This window comes from Neodiprion pinetum, chromosome 2, assembly GCF_021155775.2.
Source record: "Neodiprion pinetum isolate iyNeoPine1 chromosome 2, iyNeoPine1.2, whole genome shotgun sequence".
Taxonomy (NCBI): Eukaryota; Metazoa; Arthropoda; class Insecta; order Hymenoptera; family Diprionidae; genus Neodiprion; species Neodiprion pinetum.
The window spans coordinates 1,647,198-1,659,230 of record NC_060233.1 but is presented as its reverse complement, the minus strand read 5'-3'; the positions used below and the strand labels follow the sequence as shown (position 1 = coordinate 1,659,230).

Below are 12,033 nucleotides of genomic sequence, written 5' to 3'. Positions count from 1 at the left end.
GAAGATATTATATAAAAACACGGAGCGCACATGACTTGGAACAACTGCTTATAGAATCGTCCGAGACCAAATCCAATATACATATTTGTGGAACACCCGTTAAGCTGTAGGTACCTTAGGTTGTATACGATACCTGTGTAACACACTGTATAATGTCCGCGTGCGCCATTGGTACGTGACTAATTATACACCCCGATCGTGGTACAAGTAGTGGTAAGAATTTGCAAAAAGGGAGAAAGAATCAATGTGACCTCGTACCTCGTCTCTCTCCCCCTCTTCGGAACGGTGTTACTATTTCGCCGAAGGAGTTTGACGAGTGTGCTGCAGCACCTATACACTCCTCTATTATACATGAGAACGAAATTGGCGTAGCTAAACGAGCAAAGTATAATTACCAGCAGAATTTTTAAATGGTCGTCAAGAGAGATAAAAGAAAAATAAGAGTACAAGTTGGTGAAAAAAATAAGTAAAAAAGATACGTATCCAGACCAGAATTAGCCAGTACGTATGCTAGATGAGTGTGCAGGCAGGGTGTAACGGATAGACACATACCTTGCTTGGAGTGTATACATAGGTATATAAAGTAGGTGCAAGAGAAGACCGTGAAATGCACATAGCTCTGGCGGGTATAACAGCTACCTCTGTTACGCAACGTAGTATACATGTATATAAGATATACATACATTATGGCATGCACGTAGACAGAGGTTTAGCTTCACTCGGTTGAACTTGTTCAAACTATTCAGAAACACACGGCACGCTTGGCCTGTGGAGAAGGGAGAGCATCCAGTCCGAGTGCACAGTTTTTACAAACTTTGTGTATACATAGAATCTTCAAACGGAATTCATAAACATCGTGAACCATTCGAGGTTCGTTCGATGCATGGGAGGATTTTCGTAAAAGGAATGACGAGATGCGTTACGATCACTGATCACACCTGGCACCACCAATTCTTGACACAATAAATAAGAAGATAACCTTTGCTTGATGAACAAATTCGCTCACCAAAAAATCTGCCTCAAGTATGACTGACGGTGATGATGAGCACCGGCTTGCCGAAGACGGTCTTGGGAGGGAGAAGAAGGAACTATAACTGGGTCCAGATCGCGACTCCTTCTCTCTCCTGATGCTACGTGGCAAGTAGATATACGTATACCATAATGTTCCCTTTCCGCACTGTAGAATTGAGAAACTAGCCAATCAGAAATAGCGATTATGCGTGCAACTCGTTACCACGAGTAACGCTAAGACAGAGGCGCACGATTATCCTCCTCTCTTTTCTTCGAGATACCGCAAGACGTAGCGGATTTCGGCTGGGGAATAGATACGGACCGAACTAACCGCTGGTTCGACGTGCTAATCGAGCACTCTGCGACGACAAACTATAAACTCGTTTTGTGATTTACCAACCTAGCAAAAGCTATAAATTTTACTCCGCAAAGTCTCGTTGATTCGATTTATATGGAAAAACGGAACTTGTTTCTGTCAATACTTCTTTATAATTCATTCCATTACGAAATACAATGAAGCCCATTATTTCCCATGGTGATTTTCTTACAACAGAACGATTCTCGTACAATGAGACAAATCCATAGGTGGGCAGGTAAGTCTAGCGTGTAATCAACCTTTGACTGCGTCATATCGAGTTACAAATAAGATTGGAAATCCGATCTCCTATCGGCAGCATGCATGGTTCTCTCCTGCGTTTCTGCTCCGTCGATACATCGCTCGGGGTTGGAAGACGAGTGACTAATGAGGTGCTTTCAAAGTGCAGGATTACACTCCATTATCAACTTTGGATATCTTGTTAGTAAGACGTTTGTAATATTTGACTACCTACCCAGAAGCCCACATATTGAACAATGGTGTGATTGTTGACTCTATAAGCCTATTTCTAATCACTTGCCTTCCAATTTACCCAACACGCGTAGGTGTCAGCTCACAAAAGACACCGGATCGCGTTCATTCACGCGGCTGAACATATGTGTACCAATTTTATACCAACTCGAGCGAGAATTTCAAGTGTGAATCAAACACGCGTGAGTGGTAGTTGCCACGTGTATGTTTGGGCCCTTCTTTTTCGACGATGGTCGCCTGTTGAACTTTGTTCTTCCACTTCTTCCACTTCTTCTTCTTTCTTACTGTATTTTATTCGTCGTTTCAACCTCGCATAAAATTGGGCAACGATCACGTAATGTTTAGTCTACCGTAAGTATGTATAAATACGGACCAACTGTACGAAATGTATTATACCTACAATACGGAGATGACGGGGTTTCAGTTTTTGGTAAAAATGTCACGCGTTGACGACCCCGAAACTCGCTGCGCGGAGCTCGTATAATATGTTGAGAAACTCGGGTGAATAATGTACCCTGATACAATCTTCTACTTTTTTGTGTACATTTAATAAGCATTGTACATACACCTATACTACTCGCACGCCTATCGAGGCGTCTGCCACACTCTTCCAGTATCCAGTATACCTTCTCACAATCAGCGAGTGTGCTGGTTCATCAAAGTCGAGAGCTAAACCACTTCTTATTTCTTCCTTTCACCCGTGACGACGACGTCACGCTTAGTTGTTATCCTAACTTCACACGCTACATATTTTTTCCCGTTCCAGCCTGCAAGGAAGTCACCAAGTTTTTCATTTTCTTCCCGTTTTTTCTCAACCGTAATAAAAAAATATTTTTCCGTGCTTTGACCATAAGTTCATGTACAATAGAACTTGTAAAATGGATATTATCAAGAGGAACGAAAACAAGGTAAAACATAACCAGACTACTACAGTGTTGACACTTGAAATAGTATATTTCAGAGCTAAACAACTGGGAAATCCTATTTCGCGTTCATATCATCCTATTATAGATCCCGTTCTTCGATAGAAATGTAGTCCTAGTATCGACCTGCAGACGTACCTCGGCTTCTATATTGTGTCAAATTTCAAACAGCTGACCGACAAGGAGGGTATCTCAGGTCTATCTCTCCGATTTGATTTCTTTTGTAATATGTTATAGTAGACTAAGAACTGAGCGACTTTTTTATCCGCCATTCAACACTTCAAAGGGGTAGAACCATCCTCCAAAGTAAGGCATGTTAACGGGCGGTTTGACAGTTTCACCCACAAGAACGTAATATTTTTTAATCAATCCAACTAGAAAAGTTTTCTCATAACGAGAAATGAAAAATGTAATTTTCTTAATTGGAGAAAAAACAGGAAACTGTCAAATCGCCGCTTGACATGCCTGCCTTAGTTTGGAGAGTGCTTTCGACCTGTCAAAGTGTTTAATAGCGGATAGAAAAAAATACGCGTCGCTTAGTTTTTAGTCTCCTATAACATATTACAAAAGAAATCAAATCCGAGATATCGACCTGGGATACCTACCTTGTGCGAGAAAATAGAGTATGATATCAAACTGTCGTTTATCCGAGTGCAATGCCCGGTGGATAAAAAAATATTGCTCATCGCGCAAATTTCCCACAGTGACAAAGCAAGAAGACGAATTATTTTAAAAACATAAGAGGTCATACAGGGTACGATGTTAAAAAGTGCGCGGTGAGAATGACTGCTTGTTCGTAAGTGTAACTAACTCACCTCTTGAGACTGGTGTGCTTGGCACCGTTGAACAGCTTGTGCTTCTTCTCGCTGCCAACGGTACTGGCGTCGCTTCCAATGCTGTAAAGACTGTCATCCTTAACGACGGCCCTTCCGGGTCCAGACGAGTGCAGAGCGGATGATTTCCGCGTCGTGTTCCCGGCCGCATCCACGCCGAGTGCCGCGTGTCTCGGGCTTTCGACGGATCCTTTCCGGCCATTGATACCGCGGTAGGCCTTGACGTGATCGTCGACGATATCCTCGTCCCCCTCGTCGAGTTCTTCGATCTGATCACCGCCACCCCGCGAGGCCAGCGTCGACTGAAGCGCGCTTATGGCCCGAGCGTTTAACGTCATTTTCGGGGACCCTGGGCCCCCGGATTGAAGGTCATTGATCTGGTAACTCCTCGCCGACATCTGGCCCAGGTTTCCATTGCGGTTTTCCATCGGCGATGACGGCGGCGGCTTTTCGTCCCCCGGCAACATGTACGACAACATCTTGGATGCCTTTGATCTAGCGCGCGGTGGATGGTCTTCGGATCTGAAAGCATGATAGGAGGACATGTGTAGTAAGCGCGGTAAGTATGTGATACTGCATTATATGTGTAGATAATGGATAGTCATCGCAAGAGTGTTGCGTGCATGGTCAACGGATGCGTGATGCATCTACTGGAAGACCCAGATTTCCCGGTCGGTTGGTCAACCCGAATGGAACTTGATAGTTGGCGAACGCACGCGGGGTTGACACGCCGCATCGGCAACAACATAACAACGTCCTCTCCAGATAAATACTATACATATAGATGCGTATGTGTATAAATACATGTACAGTATAAAGCTGATACACGAATGGGGGAACGTAACGAGATACTTTATGCGGGCAGGCACCAATAGTAATCATAATTTAAAAAGATACACGCAAGTATCTACGCATGTGAGTTGGTTTCATTCACCGTGTAATAATTATCGACATTTTGTGCAAGAAAACAGTACATATCAACGAGCACCGTGACGCACGACTAACATACCCAAAGACCTGTTCTATTTTCCAATTCAAAACTATAATATCGTTGTTATACTCGCTTGCTCAAAAGTTAATGTAAATTCTTCTGAGGCTTTGAAGTCACTCTAAAAAAAGCAGCAGAGATCGCACAAAAGAATCTACACCAAGTATACCTTCGAGTGTATGAAACGTTCTCTGCAGTCAGCTGTTATATTACAAGTCTCTTTGGCAAGAGTATACAGAAAACTTGCTTCGCATGGTAAAACGGTGACACAGCAAGTTGTTCTTCATGACGCCAATTGCGTTACCACTTTGTTCTTCATTTCATACTTTTGCTTATCACTGTCTGTTTCGAAACTTGAAGAAAACCATCACGACGATGGTTGTATGCTAGAATAAAATCCAACACGTAAGTACAACATTCAACAAGGGTCCAAATAAAAATCGCGGTTTCGTCATAAACTGTAAAAATTGTAAACGACATTACTGGTAACCATCGCAAAGAGTTACACCTCATTAACCGAGTCGTAACATCGACGGAGAACTTTGAAGCGATTGCGTCTCTGCGAGACCGCGAAGAGCGACTGGCGTCAGGGAGGGATGGATGGTACCGAGCGCCAAGGACCGACGGGAGTCGAATGGAAGTAAGGTGATGGTAGGATAGGACTAGGACAGGTATAAACGTATACAGTTTGACGGGACCAGCGTGTCCGCAAGCGCGAAGTCACGTGCCAGATGAATCAGCGGTGGTCGCTGCTCGCGTTGATTTTTCGTTATAAGTTTCCATCGAGAATAGGCACGTTAAAGCCTGAGAGGTTTAAACATGCCTTTGGTTAAACATGCCTCTGGGGATTGTTATTCTCCCAGGCATTTTGTGCTCTGTCACGCGATGTGGATGATCGCAGGCCTACCCCCTAACCGGTGTATAGGTACATACACTGTGAACAAAAATGTTGTGTGGACTTGTACAGAGTACTTTTTGGTATCGATCTAACACCATTTGACGATAAAGTTCTAAATTGCCCACAAATTGTTCTATAATAGTCCGAACTAGCGACTATTGGTAAAAACATCACAATTTTTTTGCAGTGTACATAGATACGTGAATACATCCTGCACGCATTATGGACCGTGTTGTTTGTTTCCTGATCTTAAACAGTAAGAAGCGTATCATCGGGTACTTTGCCGACTCCCGGTTTTTTACTCCATTCATGACTCACGCGCAGGTTGTTGTATAAGATAGGCACAAAAATCGAGTCGAGTTCTTCTTCGTGTCGAAGAGGAAGGAATAGCTGCGGGTATACTTGTAGACTTTTACCGTTCACTTCTTACCCTGGATAACAACTGTACATGCAACAAATTACCTACTCTTCTCTGGCTGTGGGAACAACAACGCATTGTTACAGATAACCGTGCATGTATACCTAATTTCTAATGCATTCGTTGTATCGCACATAGGTACGTTATTAGGTATATACTTATGAGAAACAAAATCCAGCTACGTTCAAATCGACGTGTGTTTATATTTATCGGGCATACCCGCGCAGGTAATTGGATTGAAGATAAAATGAAAAAAAAGGAAAAACAAAAAGAAATGTAACTGCTATTTACAGTTATGATGTAATTGATTTTTGGAATAATGATCTTAAGCATTCCAATGCATCGACAGTCGTAACGATTATGACTTAACGATTATCGTTGGATAGAAAAAAATGTATGCTTTAAACGCGTAAAGTTAAATGGAACCTCGTTGAAACTTTTCAATTACGTCACACGACACCGGCCAGCTACGAGGTTCAGCAAGAGGGAGCAAGCAGTGGTTCTCAAGTCTATTTATAACCTCAAAAAATTGACTGTATTAGTATAGAAATAACCGTATTTATACACTGCCGTGGTTTGAATGCACGTCCGACGAGTAAAATAAGAGCGAGAATATGATTGGCGGGTTGAAAAAATGGCATGTAAATTGCAAACGAGTTTCTATTAGAATATATGAATAGGAGAGTCGGTTTCGTACGCGTGCGACACGAAGAAGTGAATACACCGCGTAAAAGTGAGCCTGTACGGTAATTTAGTCAACCCTGAAAAATCGCCTCGGAGCCGGTTAGCCGGTGAACTAGAATATACGCCATCACACACAAAGTTACTGCAGGTGTTTACTTCGATAGGACACAAATGCAACACGTGTGTTTGCATAGCGTAGAAGAATGTATCTATAAGTTGTGTAGCGTGAACTTTCGTCCTTTCGCATACCCGTTTTTTTGCGCACGTATACATGCAATAAAGTATCAACTAACACAAACACACTCACTCGTACAAATAAGAGACTACAATAATTTTGCGTTGCGAATGGATCACGCGACGGCGGCGCATGCGAATTTATTCATGGCAAAGCTCTCAGCTTTCAAGCTCAAGTGCAGCAGCAGCAGTATCATCATTATTTCTGTGATAGCATGTAAAATTTTAATTTCCTTACTCAAGTATGGCTGAAATACCAATGTCTAATCGTAAATTGAGAAATCTTCATATCGGCAATGTAAAGACTAAGACTATAATAGTTGATTCGTGTTTGATGTTTTCTACGAAAACTAGGAAATTTTTAAGAACTTCGTATATGTTTTGTACAAAATTGTAGTATTTTGTGGATTTTCGATTGAAAAAATACAAATTTTGATAAAAGTCTACAAGTTTTGATGAGAAACTATGGATATTTACAATCTTCTACGAAAATAATTTTTTGTAAAAAATTGTACGAAATGTTCCAAATTTCCTAAAAAATTCGTAGAAACTCGTAGAAATCATTTTCACCAGTGTCGTTTCAAACGATTTCCGAGTTACGACCATTGATAGAGACAAATTGACCAACGCACTTCATCAACTGGCTACGGAGTACGATGTACATAAGGTATAAGCTCACGGCTACTCGGTACAAATAAGTATCGTAATACGCTAGCGTCGGCACTTCCGTCACGCGTCGTTGTAGTATCGTAGCTGTTAAAATACGGTATACTTCCGGGGTCAGTTTCGTTTTCGGTTATATTTTCCGAGTTTGGTGCGCAGTGTCGAGTTGTCGTTGATCAGGACGTCTCAATTAGGTCATGTTTAGCCAACGGGGAGTGAAATTCGAATAGAATGAGAATGAGATGGAGAGAGAGAGAGAGCGAGAGAGAGATGCTCGGCACATCGTCACGAACACTCAGCATCGTGCCTCCTTCAGCGTGGTTCGTTCACGGTGATGTGCTAGTATTAATAATAACACGTAGTTGTGTATTGACGGGTGAACGGAAGTCACGCGCCCGTCCATCACGCCGTTTCATCCAACAGAATTAGCGCCTGCCTAGGCTGCCTGCCTCCAGAGATTCGAGGCGACGACGAGGATCATCGCCGCACCGCGGCGTCGTTGTCAATCGTCTTTCTCGCATTCTTTGTTTGGGTACCCAGCGTGACGTGTCGCTGTCACTCACGGAGTTTAATACACTTTCTTACGCACCTCCATGGTCCAGGAGCGGCATAAATGACAACGACAACGATCATCGCCACCATCATCGTCGTATATCCATCGCAGTCGTCATGATCTCAGAACCAGGGACTGACCCGCAACCGCCGAACGCCGCGGTATCCAAACGGATGTCTCATTGTGGGGGTAGACTAAAAATATATCCTTTCCTACTCCATTCCGATCCATATGGATACACATGATCTATATATGTAATTACGTACAGGCAGATCATGCATGTATATCAAGGTGGTTCATTTTTAACTTTTTTATTTTAAGGTCCGAACTCCAAAAGTTTGTGACAAATATTGTAAAAAAAAATTGTCGTAAAACCTGAAGGAGGTAGGAAAATATTTAGAGGTCGCTGTCAATTATTCTAACATTCTTTATTTATTATTATGCGTACACCTTACGGACTTGTTTATATGTATTAGTTTATTTATTTCGTATCCTTAAAAAAAAACGTTAAAAAATTACCCACCCCAATATATATGTTTGTGTAATAGCAACGAGGGAATACGGTATATATTAACAAGAATTGTGAATCATAATGTGAAAATATATTACCCGCTTAAAACGATACGCGGAATTTAAACCCGGAATAAAATAATTCTCCTTTAATTTTTTTTTTGTCTAATTTTATTAGTTTCGTACCAGACGCAGATGACTACAGGCACGAATAGCATCAATCACAAATGATAAATGATTTGGGCATAGTGCTAATTCTTATTACGCAACATAAAAATTAATATTCAACAAATTGTTTCGCGTGCGCGCAGTATTCACCTCTCTAGTATTTCTCAACTCCTATTTCTCTTCCTGCAGCATTATACTTGGCGCAAAACTGATCTGCATACCTCTGCGCATCGGCGCAGGAACGCGCGCGTTGGACCAACTCTGAAAACAGATTGGAGCATTGCACATGTAGGTACGTATAGGTATAATATATACTTCTGCCAACTATTAACCGGTACATTCGTGTACATAAGTTACATGTACGTACGTACGGTCGTTGATCTATTTTCGTACAGTAATTGAAGTGCCGACGGGAGACGCGAGCCGGTTACTCCTGATTGCTTGGAATGATCGTTATATAGGTATGGGATGTAAGAGGCATGCACACCGACGTCTGACTGTTGCTGCTTGCTTACCGTAGTAACCGGATAATCTAAACGAAGCCCAACACTGAAAGAGTTTGAAAATTTCCTCAATGCGCCATACAGTTAGTTACTCAAGAGCTAAACCTTAGCCCCAACAGCAAGTGACAATGCAGATTCAAGATCCCAGCGCCGCGCTGGCAGCTTGCAGGTCGCTAAGAGAGGAAATAACGATTCAGTCACGCGTTTGATGTACTGAAAATCTGCACTTGTATAGGTATACATTGCCACCCGGGAAAGAGAGATACTATACGATGTTATTGAACGTTAGCAGAATGAAGAGAACGTTCAGTACATACTTGGGGTATTTTAGATTATTTGAGGATAATCTTCTGTGAATCGTCAAGTGAGAGAGAGAGAGAGAGAAATTAGTTATATGGTACGCGTGTTACAGTGGCAATGAGACAGGGCCAGCGACTTGTAATTTTTTCAGGTATGGAGTTCGTTGTAGAAGTGGGAGGGAAAGGGGGGTTGTTCATTTGCTTTATCACAGTTAAATGGTATTTTGATTAACGTTGTATCTTTGGATTTCGAAACATATTAACCTCATTTATACATAATTTTTCAATAAAATCAAAAGTAGCTTGAAGTTCAACATTTCACTTATTCATGACGGAGACTCGATTGATCTCTGTCACCATTTTTCCCCGAATTCAAAGTATCGCTGTATCAATGAATCTAGATACCATTATCAATCAAAGACATGAGTCTTCAACCTCTGTAAAATGAAAAAATGTCCATACCGCAATGCGAGACGATGCTGGGACGAATGGATAATTCTCTCTCTCGAAAGAAAAAAGGAATTAAATTTTTGGATGCAATGCAAACGAGTAAAGTATTTTACAGAACATAGATACGCAGAAAGTTCGAGGCAACGAACCTAACTGACTCAACAATAATCTTGGAAAGTTTTTAATTTGATTCTATTCGAGTCTTCGCCTACCAATAACGTCCAATCTGCAGTTATATTTCCCCACTTTTTCCAGGCGTGGAAACTCCATACTCAGCATATATAAAGTATGGATTACTCCATGCTGACCATACCGAAGTCGTTGGACCCAAATAGGATGATTATAGTTATAACGTGTCTATTACCAGTCATCTTGGGGTTGCCTGTCCCATTCATCTTTTAGCTTCTCGTTTTTTTTTCTTCTAAATCCTCATTGCGGGATGCTCCTAAATACGACCGCAAGGGTAATTCTCGACTCCTGTGCCGAGGGGTGAAACGATGAAACACGAGGGGCGCGTCGAGGGGCGTGCCTCAGGGTGCGCCAGGTCGCTACCGAATATATACCGACGCGACGGTCTCATCTCGGGCAATTTCACTTCAACCCCGTCGATATCAGCGCTCGAGAGTATTTCAGTCTGGTAGCGATATATGCAGACGTTAAGCTATACGCGCAAAAATCATCGGAAACCGGATTCATGGTTTGGATTTTGTTGCTTGGTTCTTCCTTCAGAGTAAACTGCAGTTACAACAAAACCACAGGCTTTGCACGATTGCCTTGAAGCAAAGTGCAATGCGTACGATAATACTGGAGTAATGGATATTGGAATTGCAGATGAGAAAAGAAATGCCAACGATTTACGTCGTTCAAGCATTCTTGTCACATCCATATAGGTCCAAGATTGGATCATTGATTATTTCTTCTTTTCTTTTGTTCTTGGCAGTGTAAACAAATGTATACATCATTCTGGAGAGGATTCTTAGTCGAATCGAAACGTTAACGAAAAATTGTGACGTACTTCATTGACTTACAATTCCAATATCCATTATTCTACTATATCAGCGAGGTTCGAGGTACTGCAATATTCTTCAATGCCTAAGGTGGTTTAGAATCTATGAATTCCTGGTATCCTTCACGAAGCGCCAGAAGATAAACCAGACGAAAATTCACGTCTGTGGTTGCCCGTGATACATATCTGCAGTGTACCTAGACATAGAATCGCGACGTATAGCTAGTGAACGAGCCACGCCTACCTTTGTGAACGTCAAATTGAAACGGGAAGAGCGACAAACCGGCCGACGCTTTAATCGAGACCATGGAACCGTGAAACTGAATCCCATTACGACATGGACGGGGTCGAGAAGCCGACTGCCGGTTATCGGCGTCCCCGTCTGCTGCACCGCCAAACTGCAGCTCGGGTGGTTTCGAAGGAAGATGATAGAACTCCGGGAGACTCCATGAGAAATATAAATAACTGCAGAAACTAGTACGTAATTTGATTGACTCCAACCATCTATAGTTCCAACGACGGATTGACGATGACATGTGGAATTGCAAACGCACCGTTGGATCCTCGCAGGTCAGGTACCCATTGCGTAAAGAAGTTTCTTCACTCCTCGGTGCGCAAAAAGGCAACAAGCAGCCCGATTGTGGTGGGTGTTCATTTGTCATGGTCAAGTTCACGGGCAAACTCGATTCTGCGAGCTTATCGTTAGTTCGAATAGATTAGTCACATAGGAATGGAGGTCTACCGGCCATGCTTTACCTCTCCACCGGCGGTGCGGCGTTTCGCCATAAGTCGTGGACAGAGTCGTCCTTTTTTGTCATATTATTCCTGCACTGTAGCGTCACAACGGCATGTCGAATCGCACTTTGCAGACGCATTTCTCGCGCCAATGACCGCACCGCCTCGCTTCTTCACTTCCTGAACTGCTTATTGCTTCCACAAAGTTAGACAGAGTGGACATCCGGTCTTGGAATCTAGACTCGAAGCATCGAACCTGACAAATTAACGATTCCACGTACGATGTTACAGACACGTATATCATTAGGCG

The 12,033-nt window shown here is 42.4% G+C and overlaps 1 protein-coding gene across 2 annotated transcripts in view; it reads right to left on the bottom strand.

Moving 5' to 3' along the window:
• The window catches only part of LOC124213331 (uncharacterized), a 50,089-nt gene that overhangs the window by 30,338 nt on the left and 7,718 nt on the right, over positions 1 to 12,033 (bottom strand). The window contains exons 1-3 of one of the 2 annotated variants that reach the window (XM_046614562.2): positions 5,111 to 5,214; positions 4,772 to 4,988; positions 3,597 to 4,136 (exon numbers count right to left, since the gene is read on the bottom strand). In XM_046614562.2, coding sequence (XP_046470518.1) covers positions 3,597 to 4,093 — 497 coding nt within the window. In that variant the 5' untranslated portion in view covers positions 4,094 to 4,136; positions 4,772 to 4,988; positions 5,111 to 5,214. Of the gene's footprint in view, positions 1 to 3,596; positions 4,137 to 4,771; positions 4,989 to 5,110; positions 5,215 to 12,033 lie in introns of those variants that run through there. The other variant, XM_046614560.2, reaches the window with a different exon arrangement.